The 14484-nt window shown below is 38.3% G+C and overlaps 1 protein-coding gene across 1 annotated transcript in view; it reads left to right on the top strand.

The window, feature by feature from the left end:
- Window positions 1–14484, top strand: part of FMN2 (formin 2) — a 157473-nt gene that overhangs the window by 120374 nt on the left and 22615 nt on the right. The window contains exon 16 of the mRNA XM_083432083.1: window positions 6346–6397. Coding sequence (XP_083288209.1) covers window positions 6346–6397 — 52 coding nt within the window. The remainder of the gene's footprint in view (window positions 1–6345; window positions 6398–14484) is intronic.

The following is a 14484-nucleotide window of genomic DNA, read 5'->3' as shown; positions in this document are numbered from 1 at the left end:
AAAAGAAGGTTATGGAAACAATGTTTCGACATGGTGAATAAAGAGTCTATTTTGAAACCACAGATATGTGTAGATTAGCTCAATCAATTGGCATTGCATTTCAGAACACCTCTACCTGTTCTGTGTTCCATTTCTAAATAATAATAGAGACAGTTTTTGACTTTTAAATATATATTTCTGATGAGTTCATATTCTGTGTAGGAAACAATTTCCTAACATTTGTTTCTTGACAATTTCATAAAACTGGAAGCTGAAGCCGTGCTTTGACTTGTCTCCAAATACATGGTGATACTTTTCAAAGTATTAAAAATATGATGTGTTCAGTCTTCTGGTTTATTTCACTTGCAAATTGTCTTTGAAAAGCCACATGTTTTGAAAACAAAATCTAAGGAATTCTGAATTTGGGTCACGTTCACAGAAAATGCCACAAAAGTGGACTTCATAATCCGTGGCTTATTTCTCACCTCCATTTTAGTTTTTTCAGGTTTCCAAGCCAATTGCTGGAGAACTCAGACTGATATGTCCTATAGGACTGTATATGATAGTTATTGTGATTTTCCTTTCCATTTGGAACTTTCTACTTATTATTATTTCTAAAGGTTAGAACCTTGTACTTTGGGATTGATGTGAAATACTTTGAAAGAAATGCTGTTGGGCGTCTTCAGTCGTAGTGTACCATCAGCTAAGAAACAAGAGCTATCAGCACTGTCTCTGAAGCCTCCACAGTCACTTACAGACTCAATGTTAAGACCGTATTCATGGAAGACAATCTTACACGGCTATGAGTGATTGCCAAAGATGACTCCGGGGGGCTTGTAACAGCCTGCCTCAAATGAGTGGCAGGATTTTAAAGCCCCTGAATTCTTTTCTGGCTCACATTAAAGTGTGAGTTGGAGAAGGTTCCTAGCTGCTGCTCCCACTACTTGAGAGACTTTTTCCGAGCTCTGAAGAAAAAAACTGAGTTCTTTCCATAAGGAGTCATATAATTTCCAAATTAATCTGATGGCAGCTTTGAAGAGCTCTCTGATCCCCCCAAAAAGAAATAAATAAAAAAACTAGAAAGTTGATTAAGGAATAAAGTTAAAAACCATATGGGGGTAGGGTAGCCCAGTCACAGGTAGGGTATCAGACAAAGCTGTTAAAAGCCATTCCTGGGCCAACCTGAGCTGCCCCGATAACTGCCAAGTTCAAGATTACACCCAAGCTGTGAAGCTGGCTCTTCAGAGGAAGTGCAAGCCCATCTGAGTCTTGGTTGATCACCTCCCTTGAGAGTGGACAATTTCCCAGCTGACAGCACATCTGTCTTACCCAGATGAAGTTTCAGTTGTTCACCTTCATCCAACCTGGTAACCCCTCCTGTCACCAATTCAGCAGTCTTCTGAGATGAGCAGATGGAAAAATGAGGAAGAGCCAAACTGCCCCATGACTTCTCCCAGTGGTTTCATGTAAAGAATAGGGTAGCAGGCAGAATAGGACCCTGAGACACCAATGGCCAAGAAGTGGAGAAGAAATCCACTGAAATTGAAATTGATAATGGTTTTCTATAAGGACTAGAATCATCTTAGCACTGTGCCTCCCAGTCTCAACCCAGACGAGTCCTCAGAAGGGTACCATGAACAGTGATATTAAAATCTGCTGAGAACAATATGGTTACACTCCCCCCACCCCCAGCATCCATTCCCCAGCAGAAGTCATCCTTCAAGATGTCCAAGGCTCTTTCTTTCTCCAAACTGAACCTGACTCCAGACTGGAAAGGATTCAAATAATCATAATCATTCAACATCATCTGGAGTTGTCTCATTACTACCTCTTTAAGTGCAGCAGGGATGACTCCATTCCTCAACGAGGCATTCACAACCTATGAGGTCCACATACCCAGCTCAGCTTTGCAGAAAGAACAAGTATCAGTGGTAGGAATCATCCCTCCAAGCAGTTTGTCCACATCCTCAAGTTGCTTAATACAACTTGTGCTCTCTGATTCTCCCAGGCAAATGCCTTCTTAGTTGTTTTTCCCAGCAGGGATTACTTGATAGCCTGGTTGTGGCAGAACTATGCTTTTTTCAAAAACAAAACAAAAACTGCTAAGTGACATGTGAGAGGTGAGTTGACTACCAGGAAGGGTTATATATCCCCTTCCTACCTACTGGTTTTTGCCTTCAACTGCCCTTCCCCCTGCATTTACCTTACAAGAAAAGCATGAGGTTGAGCACCCTTGTTTTCCTTTTGAATTCTTGAACAAAGCTTAATACAGAGATGGAGAAGAAAACCTTTTGATTACGTTCCAAAAATAAAGTAATGTTATAAAGTTTGTAATATGAAATCCTTTGTTTTTTTATCTGGCTGGGCTGAAATCAGGCTTGAAAGAGTTCATACAGGATTTTGCTTTCCTGCATAGTATTTGACAGGCTTTTGATCTGAATTTTTTTCCTAAGGGCTTTTGTTGTTTACGTAGGCATAATCGATGAGTTGTTTCAGGTAGATTGCACACACAAAGACCATTTAGGAAAAATGAGGGTAATATAAACACTTTGTTTATAGAGTGTTTTCTGGGAAAAGGAAAATGGAATTTCCAAACATTTCCAAACAGCATAGGAATTTTCTATAGGATATTTATATACTGCCTACATTCTTTGGCTTTCAGTTCAACAGCATATTTAAAGTTCTCAAATCAATTGTTTTGTGGTTGCAATGACTCATGGTAAAGGCACTAATTTGGACAGATAGAGAAAACTGGCAACATGTGGAGGTGAATCATAAGGAAAGTCATAGCAAATTAGGCAATTGCTGCTTTAACATTCTAAATGAGAAAAGGTGGGGAGGAGGGTACCAATGAACACATACAAAATGATTTAGAGTTTAGACCAGCAGTTAAAATAAGAGATTATTATTCAAATGCAATTTTATATTCAATTACACTGAGAAATTGTGATATTCCCTTAGGAGACTTTTGGATCTGATTCAGCAGAAATAGCTTAAATTACTGAGAAAGCTTCAGGCTAGACAGTGGCTTGAAACAGTAATAGCATTCAGTTATCATTGGGTCAAGATTGCAGCTGAGGACAATGGCAAAAGAAGTGGCATTGAGACACAATGTTTCAGATGGCTTTTGAGTCCCAGTTTAATTGCTGCAGCAGAATTATTTCCAGAATGATAAATAGATAACCAACAAAACAAAGCCCTGCAACTCTAAAATGGTGTCTGTTTGGGGCAGTCATTTCTTTCCTTTTACTTTTGATAGCCTCATCTTCATGAAAAGTGAGTCATTTGGTAGCCAGGACCCATCTGATGTCACAGAGAAAGCAAATATCTCAAGAGCTTCACAGATTCCAAATGTGTAACTAGCAGAAGATTTCCAGAATGGTGTCCAACCTCAGGCACTTTCCTCAGAAACCTGAAATCTTTTGAAATTAAGGACATATAACCTCCCTCATCAGAATGAATACATACAAAGCACAAGGAAGATCCATCAGAGGTGTCACAGGGATGCTGAAGTATTCAGATTAATGCTTGATCTTGATCTTTTAAGAAGTCTCTGCAGCACAAGGACAGGAACAGAGCCAAGTATTTTTTTCCCCTGCAGCTTGCTAGCACTTTAAGCATTGGTTGGTATCAAACCACTTTGGGGCAGCAACTCTGGTGCTTTCTCACCTTAAGCCTCAAATGCTTAGAAACTTGCTTTGTCTTCTGGCAGTCTCAGCATTAGCTCTTGCCTGCCAGCTTCCAGATCTTGGCATCTAACTCCTTGTCTGACCTTCAGTGTTTTAGCTAGCTATGCTGGCTTTAATTCTTCCTTGTCTGTAACAATAATCCCATTTACTTTATGCGGTACAAAATAGCTCTGTTTACCCCTAACTTGAAGCTTTTCTCCAGCCATCAGTTGCTAAATGGAAGAGAATAGAAGACAATGTGGGACAGGCAAAATTGCAGCAATGTGTAATGACTCCCTTATTCACCACAAGCGAGCAGTTTTATGCACCAGCGCTCTATACATACAGTCAGATGGGCAGGGTATTATTATTATTATTATTATTATTATTATTATTATTATTAGCTTTTGCTATTTTCTTTTAAATAATTGATCCACACACATGCTTAAACAAAAGTCTGCCTATGTTCTCCACTTCCCATTTTTACCTGCACTGCCTGCCTCACATACATGTTTCCATCCTGCTTATAGTACTGGAGAAGCGTCAGCTGGTAGTCTCATTGTGTCTTACCCTCTTCACAAAGAAGCCTACTTTTGCAAAAATCTAAAATTATCCATCTTCCTCTAACGAAATGCATTGTGATGAAACTCCTTTTCTACTACAGAAATGTAGTTGATAAGCTTGTTCTGCTTTGGATCACATTTTAATGGCATAATCCTTTAGTACTTTCTGAAAATAAATTGGGCAACATCTGTCTCCTTTTTTATGGTTACAAACTGGATGTGTAAGATTGTATAAACCACCTAAATAGTCCTGGTGGTAAAACCTTGTCGCCAGTTCAAATAATCTGGTCAGAACAGAGTGATCTTGGAAATGAGCTAGCGATGCTCCCATATGACTTTGTTTACAGTGCAGATACATTTTCTAACCCACCGTTCTACATTAGTTAATCACTAAGCAGTGCTAGACTTTTAGCAGTGCAAGTTTCTTGGAGACAAGCACTGCATTTTTGTGGTAAGCTTTAGCATTTGTATTTGAGGAATACTTAAAATAAAATGTTAAAACTGTGCTTCAGATAGAGTTATGCAATGATTTTCCCAACTGAAATCTACTTGACTCCAATCACAGTTCGTTTTAATTTAAAGTTGCAGGCTTAGTATGAAATATCTAGGTTGATCTTAGATTTGGCCATCATTTCAGTGGGTTGCTGAAGCTGGCGTGTCCACCACCCTTTCTTTCTTTCTTTGGTCGATAGGTCTTCACATGATAGGTGGTCTGGTCTCTTTTTATCTGGCAACATCCACTGCAGATTTTTAAGGTAGTTAGGGTCAGCTGTTAAATTCTTTTAAAGATTTTTCCAAGAGCTTTATCTAATGGTGAAATTCAGAAACTGGAATATAGGGTTTTTTAAATAGTCCTAACCATGTCTAGAAAAACTATGTTTTAAAAAGGTTGTGGTTAAACATGCGATGTAAACATTCAAGTTACATGAAGCTCAGAAAGCATGTACAATGGTTGCACTGCCTCATAACTGTGGCTTGTATCTAGATATACATATTCTGTCAAGGAGTGTGATACACTTAGTTTTTGTGTTGCTTCAATTCCTTGGAACAATTTGCCCTATCTGCAACCAAGTTTTCCTCTGGAATTTGGAGGCTCCCATCAGGTTTGGATGAATCCATCTTTATTTACAACATTTTGTTCCACACATGGATTTTTTTTACAGTTTTGCTAGAGGATTGGGGCTACCAAAGACTTTCACTTTTTCTTCACCCCCTTGCTCTCCCAAGTCTGCTCTGGGAATTGCAGGGATCAAAAGAGTAAAGAAAAATTACACTGTGCCAGTGGAAGTCCATTCTGCTGGTATATGGCCATCATTGGATGTCACCCAGTAAATTGTTCTTCTGCATGCAGATTTGGTAAAGTTCATATTACTCAGAGATTTTGGACTGATCGTGGATGGTATTATCAAATATTTGATGTGGAAGGATCCAGTTTGGGGAGAATAAACAACCACAAGAAAACAGAATGTGCCTTAATTATCATAAAGCATGATAACAATACTAAGCATCCTTGTTTCACAATACAGCTAAAATTGTTAGGAAATTTTCAAATGCCAATATTTGACCAAAATTCTACTTGTGAGGGATTTTTGTGGCAGTGCTAATTCAGTTTTCTGGTGACTGTAGATACTAATACTGTAGTGATAATGGCAATAATGTATATATGACACTTTGACATGGGCCATTTAGTCTTAGCACTATCGGTTTATACAGGCATTTTCTTTTTGAAGCTGCATACTGGTGCAAACTTGCCATATATATATATATATATATATATATATGGGGTGATGGCGGAATGAGAAAGTGAGTATGTAAATATATCGCTAGGTCATTAACTTGTGAATGTGCTTCACATCTACTTTGGTGATTTGCATAACCTGATTCTTCAGTCAAGGTATTCACCTACTGCTTTTGGTACCTATAACTTTTCATGTATCGAAAACTGGTTCTGGAAGTGATTTTGGTGTATTTTCTTTCACACCAAGGCCAAGTGCACAAGTTTAATGCTCACACAGTGATACAGAGCTTTTCCTTTCAGAAGTGTGTAAAAGGAGAATTTTGCTGCTTAAGAAAATTAATGCTTAAATAAAAGCATTACACTTTATATATAATCTTGTTCTCTATCTGTTGTTTAGCTAAAATTGACCATGAAATGGAAGAGAAATCCCTGGAAGAGACACATAAAAGGTGAGCAGACCAAGCTTCATATTCCACTAACATTCTCATAAGCTTCTATTTTTTAGGTAGTAAAAGGAACAAAGTCCTAAAGGACAAATTGTGATTCTGCCAATAGAATTTATAGGGTATTGCTTGGTATACGATGCTCTCATATAATATGCTAGTAAAGCTAGAAAGTTCAGACTCTTCCTAAAATTAACACAACACTTCCAAGAGGATTAAAACAATAATCCAATCAGGGCTTTGCATAAAAAAGTGGTTCGTCTTCCTCAGACTAATAACAGATGCACAATACTTTTATTCTTTACTTTTGAGCTACCCACTATATACAAAGGAAAGTAGGGGGGCGGGAAGTTCCTATAAAAGTATTAATAATGTGGATAATTAAATGTGGCTTCATTGCAAAGTTAATTAGGCACATTAAAGCAGATACACTGCGTAATTCATTATTGATGTTAGCATTAATGGGGTTTGTGTCTTTGAAGACTCTTCAGTCTTCTTGCACAAAATCTGGTTTCTTTTTTCTCCCTCCTTTTTGCAATTTTCTCAACATTGTGGCTTTAAGAGTTTCTTTAATAGCAATGGAAAATATTTTTTTCCTGAAAATTCACATTTCCAAATCTTATGGAAATTACTCATGGAACCGCCAGATTTTTTAAAAAAATACACTTGAAGAGTTGCTTGTATTATACTAGGAAATACAGTGGGACATGTTTTAAAGAATAATTGAGAATGCTAGTATTCCATTTAGAAATCTGCATGATAATTAAGAATGCCACATTAAGTTCAATGCTTTAAACTGATTGTAGCAATAGTTTTCAGATTCCAGAAAGCAATTCATGTTCATTGCCAGTGTAACAGCTGATGTGTACTTCATTTTTGCGTGATCTGTGGTCTGTTGGAAGACATTCACTGTTCAAAAACATAGGGGCGGCTCATTTCCTTCACTAACCATTGTTACATTTCTGTTGAGAAGGGAAAGGAAGATTGTAGTAACAGAAAACTAGAACTATCTTTAATAAATCAGATACTCATGAAGAGGTGGGATGAAGTTCTGCATAGGTACCCTGTTGTAACTTAAAGCATCTTATAGATAAACACAATAAATGATGGATAAACGTGAGAGAGCAGTACATGTGAAAAGGATCTAGGAGTCTTGGTTGACCACAAACTTGACATGAGCCAACAGTGTGACGCGGCAGCTAAAAAAGCCAATGCAATTCTGGGCTGCATCAATAGGAGTATAGCATCTAGATCAAGGGAAGTAATAGTGCCACTGTATTCTGCTCTGGTCAGACCTCACCTGGAGTACTGTGTCCAGTTCTGGGCACCACAGTTCAAGAAGGACACTGACAAACTGGAACGTGTCCAGAGGAGGGCAACCAAAATGGTCAAAGGCCTGGAAACGATGCCTTATGAGGAACGGCTAAGGGAGCTGGGCATGTTTAGCCTGGAGAAGAGGAGGTTAAGGGGTGATATGATAGCCATGTTCAAATATATAAAAGGATGTCACATAGAGGAGGGAGAAAGGTTGTTTTCTGCTGCTCCAGAGAAGCAGACACGGAGCAATGGATCCAAACGACAAGAAAGAAGATTCCACCTAAACATTAGGAAGAACTTCCTGACAGTAAGAGCTGTTCAACAGTGGAATTTGCTGCCAAGGAGTGTGGTGGAGTCTCCTCCTTTGGAGGTTTTTAAGCAGAGGCTTGACAACCATATGTCAGGAGTGCTCTGATGGTGTTTCCTGCTTGGCAGGGGGTTGGACTCGATGGCCCTTGTGGTCTCTTCCAACTCTATGATTCTATGATAAAATTATTAGTTACATAACCCTCAAAACCACAATAGATGTACCGAGGACTCTACTCAGCTGTTTCCACTTTGATCACCTCTTCTTTGCATTTTATTTCACAAAACTATACCACCAATGACTGTTCCAGATATTAAAAACTGCCACAGAATGCCTTGGCAGCCTAAAGGACATAAGTATTTACAGCCAAGACTCCATCAGGTTTTATGGAGCAAAATGTGTGTACATTATGACATGTGCTTACTACTTACCTAAGGATGATGAGCCTGCCTTGTACAGATAAGCATTCTCAAATATTTCATGTTTAATATTAGAGACAAGGGGACACTAGGCAGGAGGAAAACTCTGTGCTGTGCCTTTTTCTCCCCTTTATACACCATCACTTGATGTACTGTATGTATATAAAACATTTGCCTGTATTGCAACAGTAAAATTGGTTCTTCCTTCTGCTGATCATGCATTAGTATACGAAAGTTTCTTTAGAATTCACCACACAAAATGCTTCAAACACACTTTTTTGGATAGAGGGTGAGAGGAAAGCTTAGATAAATAAGAGATTAGTTACATTCTGCTAATCATGAGTAAAATAATCATGGGTGCATTGGATGAATAGATGTGCTAGTTGCAGTGATGGATTAGATGGAGGGTGATTAATGTGATTAATGTGGTTGGATTTTTTTCTTTTTGAAGTGACTATGTGCAACACAGTGTCTATCTCATGATTACATGTAATGGAGTTGCACAGAAATACTGGTTCATTATTTGATATGGCGGGAAAATGGTAAAAAAAAAATTGTGTCTCTGTGACATTGTAAAGCGCCAAGTAAAAATAAGTTATGAAATAGTAAAGCTTTGCAGAATTCCTAAAATTACTTACGTTTTGAGAACAATGCTCCAAGTGTATTTTAGAAAAGTTCAGTTGTTTAGTAGATGAGCTGAAATGGAAAGTTAATCTTTCACACATAATGAAGACAAAGAAAATGGTATGTCTGACCCAGAGATTCCATAAAGTGTCTGGCTGTTCATTTGTCAGAAGTGAGATGTTTAACCGTTTCTGAAAGGTTGTATACTTTTTTATTTATTTATCATATTTAGCAGCTTTAAGAGTGTCAATGTGTGAAGTGTTTATTCAAGAAATGGATTTCTGGCAAACGGGCAAAAAGAAAAGTGAAATGTTTAGCTCACAAATAAGAGCATATTCTAAGATCTCTGAGTAAGTATCCTGAGATTAGAAGAAAGCACACAGGTCTGTGTTTATCTAGCTTACGCAGGCAGACAAGGAAGGCTCCAGACTGGTATTAAAGCTGAAGTGATACGGAATGTCTTCACCAAACCCCAAACAATTACATCACCCCCTGAACAATATTGATAAAGTGCAATAGAAAAAGACCTGGCACTTTCTAGTTTCAACCCTCACAGCTAACTACTTGAGAACCTGTGAAATACTTGACATGGTAAAGTAGGGGGGGGAGTTGTTTCAAAGGGGTCACAAAGAGCTGTCAGGCATTACAGCATAAGGAAGGGCCATAGTTCTGTGACAGAGCACATGCTGTACATAAAAAGAATCTCAAGGTCAGTCCCGGACATCTCAAGGTAAGGCTGGGGAAAACTACTGCCTAAAACCTTTGAGATCTGCTGGCAGCTAATGTAGACAATATTGAGCTAGTTGGACTCATAGTTGGGTAGTATAAGGCAGTTTCTTATGCCCTTATACCCAAAAGACTTTTAAAATAAAAAAAAATACAAGCAGAAGATGACAGGGATTGAATCCGGGAACTTTTTTGTGCAAACAATGTGTTGTTGGGGCCATGGTTCAATAGTACACCTGAAACTTCGTGTGCATATTCATCACATTCTTCAGAAGCTTAAGTCTGAAATTCAATCAGGTTGCATTTGTGGGTAGCCAGGCCAATTCATTTCCCTGCCTGAAACAAGGGTAAGTGCACTCCCTATACACATTCAGAAATTGACTGTCAGTGGGATAGCATTCCCCACTGCACATGAGGTCAACAGGCTAGTTTAGGGGTGCATGGTCTCCAACAGAGAGCAACGGCTAGGAGGTTCAGGTGAACACCCTGAAGGCTGCCACCACTGCCCTCCCCCAGCATATATCTCCTGAGGCAATTACCTCACTGCCTAATGCTAGGGCTGGCCCTGACTAGTGTCAAAATAACTCAGCAGGCAGCTCAGTCACCTTACAAATTTTCATTGTAATATATGCTAAATTAACAATCTCATAACTAAGGAAATCCCAGGGATAAAGCAACTTTGAAAATAATAATAATACCCCGCCCATCTGACTTGGTTGCCCCAGCCACACTGGGAGGTTTCCAGCATATATGAAAACATAACAAAACATTACAATTTATACTCTGTTTTACCTAGTCTTAAACTCCAGCCAGTCACTTGTAGTCTGTTCATCTCCACTTTTTAATCAGTCTCCAGTCTTAAGTGAAATTGTAAAGAGGTTGATCTCTGTTGATTGCACCCCTATCTGACTGGAGGAGAGCAGGAGTCATGAGAGAAAAGGTAAATAAAGACACTGATATGCACATTTATCATGAGATCTTTCATTTCAAATCCAAAAAAGGTTATGATTCCTCATACCTGTCTTAGGGGAAAGAAAGAATTAAATAGTGAACTCTTGATCAAATCACATAATTTTTATTCCGTGTTATTTCCAGTAATCACATTTAGTTGCATCTGTGGTGTGTTTTATGTTGTTTATGGTATGTATGTGTGTGTGAATGACAATAATTTCCGTAGCCGTGTCATGCCTTTTATTGATTAAATGCACCTCACTATTGGAGCTGCACACACAGTTCTTTCCAATACATTCAAGAATATTCCTTCTTTGAGTGCCAGATGATATGTAAACACGCTCTGTTGTTGTTTCCTGTAAGTGGCTAAATGCTACCGTTTGATTTGTGCACACTTGATTCATTCACTAGTTAAAACAACGGGAAGTTTATGCTTCTCCACTGCTTTTGATATTGCATCAGTTACTGTCTGAGAATTTACAGTAGCCAAAGTTCTTTGAATCAGCGATAGACTGACATATTATACTAACCTAGAACACATTTCTAAGCCACATTTCTTGTAGTCTGTTGGTTAAGTAATAGCTGGCATAAGAAGCAACTTTGGAATTGATTTGTCAATTTAAATATTTAATTTCAATTTTAATCTGATTCTCTACCCTGCCTCCCTTGTTGGCACCATTTTACACTCATTTTGAAATGTGTTCAAGGAATGGGGTGGAGAAGAGAGACATAATTTAGGATCTGGAAACTTCAGTGAAGGAAAAATGATTTCCTTTGGGATACTGCTCTTTTCCAAAGAGGAGTACTGAAACATGCACAGTTGCATAATGACACTTGCTATTGTTGTTTTGGTGCTACAACACTGGTGCTTATTTTGCACAACGCTGTGCTCTAGTATGGCTACATTACTATGGAAAGGGACTTCCTAGAAAGCAAGATGGAACCAGGTGGCTCTGCCACACTCCATAATGTAACACTTCAAGCAACAAAATAAGTCTCTGATTACCAGAACAGCAACAAAACAAAACAAAAAAGTTCTTTGAATATTCTAAGTCTTGTGTTCAGGTGTACATCATGTAAGATAACATGTTGGAAATTGCAAATTTTGGAGTTCAGAAGAGTATTTAGAGAATTTCATTTTGAATCCATAAATGAATGGCCACGATATGAAACTTTTGATCATTAAGTCAGTATTGACATTGAAAGCCACTTCTTCAGAATTTTTCAAGCTTCTTGTATTATATAGATTTAAGAGGTAGACAATCTACACATGCAGCACAATCTTGTAGGGTGGCTCTCGCTGGACGTCTGCATTAGACTGAAAAAGGAAAACAAATCCTTATTTGGATGTTCCCACATTAAGAAATCTTTCTGTATATAGAAAATGTGTATGTCAGGGGCCAGACATACTTAGAAACTTCCTCTCTGACAGCCTAGCTAGAAATATTTGTTTCTTTTGGAAAGCACTGGAAGATGCACTCTCCCATGTTTAGTGTGAAGTGGTCAATCTAGTGAGAGGAGCTGCACAATATTCTTTTGCTGCATGTGTAGACCTAATCTTGCTTTTAATATTATGTTTTTCCAATATTTTGGATTGTCTTTTCACAAAACATGCCCAAGGCATGTACAAAAAATATAAGCTAAAGTGCAACTGAAGGCCCTACTTCAGGTGTCTCCAGTCTTCAAGATTTTGACAGTGGCGACAGAACATGGCGGTTTTTTTGCGTGAAGGTACCCAGGTTGTGAAAAGCACTTCTCAGAGAAACTCATTTGACTCAATCTCTTTTTCATTTTCAGTACCAAGTTTATTCTGTTAGGTGGTATCCAGTTCCGTCCCCTCCATGGACAGAAGAAATCCATCAGTAGAACAGTCTGCTGACTTTCTGGAACAGATTTAGGGAGGGACAGGTGGATCACAGAAAATTGCCTCCTCTGTTCCACTGATGGATGTCCTCATTCAGTGAAAGGGACAGCATCAGATACTGCACATTGCGTTTGCATGACCTCCTGTTTGTGGGATATAGTTTAGGACTATTTTCATGCAATCTTAACAAACTGACTCGGCTGTAGGTTTATCTGTGGCATTGGTTTCTTACAAATTGTTTCATTTGGGGCGATGGGGTTTTGTTTTGCATTTCCTTATTTTAGTTATAGTTTCTTCATCATATTTTATTGTTAAATTTTAGTATTAAAATCTAGAGTTAACCTCCTGAATTATTGAAAGACAGGATATATATGTATGTAGTAAATTACCGGTGCGTTCAATCATATTATTCTGACAAAGATTGTGTTGTGTAAAACTGAAGCCATATAAAGCCCTAATCAAGGATAAGTTACTATCTTTATTTATTTAAGGGTATTTAAATCTTTAATTGGTGGGGGATCTGAACTACTTTGAAATCCATGTAGCAGACATTTAGCCTCTGCCCTCCATAAACAAAACAGCAGTGTGAACAACCAATGACTTGTTTTTTAAGTAGGATTGAAAAGTCATGCTAGCTGAAGCAAAGCTGCTGACCTTTGCTGCCTCTGTTAATCCCTGACAGCGACCTCCCCCACCCCCACCCCACCCCCACAATTTCTGCACCAGTGGTGGAAGCATAGGTACAACAGCACTCTTTGCTCAGGCACCCTTGAGATAAGCATCTCTAAGAGCTTTACAAACAATACACTACCCTGACAAAAACTGCTCTTCATTAGTAAGTGTTCCCAATTTGCTGATAAGGAAGTCGAAGTGCTGAAGCATTGTGACCTCACCAAAGTGACGTTGTAATTAAGAAACCCATGACTAGGACTGTGGAGTTTTGACTGTCGGTTTTGTTCTCTAATTGCAGCATTTCCACTGAGCACAGAGTCACAGCTTATGCTCCAGTGGGTCCTATTTTTATGGTCCCTGTATCTGGTAAATCACTACTTCACTTTCATCCCCAAGTTTGCCTTTTTAAAATGTTCAAATTTTGTTGATATGAGTGGGACTTTGAAGAGATCACGTCACAAGAAAAAATTGGGTAATGAAAGATGGTTTCATTTACACATCTATTATTATTTTAAGAATTCCCATTTTTATTTTCACATTCAGTAAAACTTCAAGTTCTGGGCATTAGGAAGAAGTTTCTATTTAACACCTCTAAAAATATATCTCTCTCTCTCTCACACACACACACACACACACACAGAGAGAGAGAGAGAGAGAAAGAGAGAGAGAGAGAGAGAGAGAGAGAGGTGGTATATGTAGGCTAAACATTTATCTGTTTTGAATCTACTTACTTATGTACCTATATCAAGAAAAGGGCCCCTCAGAAAGGGTCCTAAAGCAGTTGACAGTAAGCTTCAATCAAACAAATATATAAATAAAAACCAAATAACTAATGATCCTCTATCCCTGAAAATGCAGGGCTCCATATACATATGAAAAGTATCAAAAATTAGTAACAAACTCCTTATGGTTATTCTTTCACCTACTGTATGTATTATATATGTGTGTGAAAGAGTGAGAGCATGATAAGATAACACAGAATACAAAGAACATGAGTTGTAGTTTTCTTGCTGTAAATATGTAGTCTTTCTTTCAGCTACAATAAAAGTTGTAATTTAAAATGCTACAAACCTTATGAAAAGAAAACAATGCATCATTCTCCCTCTCTCTCTCTCTTCAAGTACAAGGCTATGATCTTTGCCCTCAGTGTATTTTAGAATCTTCTTGTTACGAAAGGGCATGGGAGATAACATGCCAAACCTTGTATTCACCC

This window comes from Podarcis tiliguerta (assembly GCF_965153285.1).
Source record: "Podarcis tiliguerta genome assembly, chromosome: 3".
In the NCBI taxonomy this organism is placed as follows: Eukaryota; Metazoa; Chordata; class Lepidosauria; order Squamata; family Lacertidae; genus Podarcis; species Podarcis tiliguerta.
The sequence above is the reverse complement of the archived record's forward strand: the minus strand, read 5'-3'. Positions and strand labels throughout refer to the sequence as shown.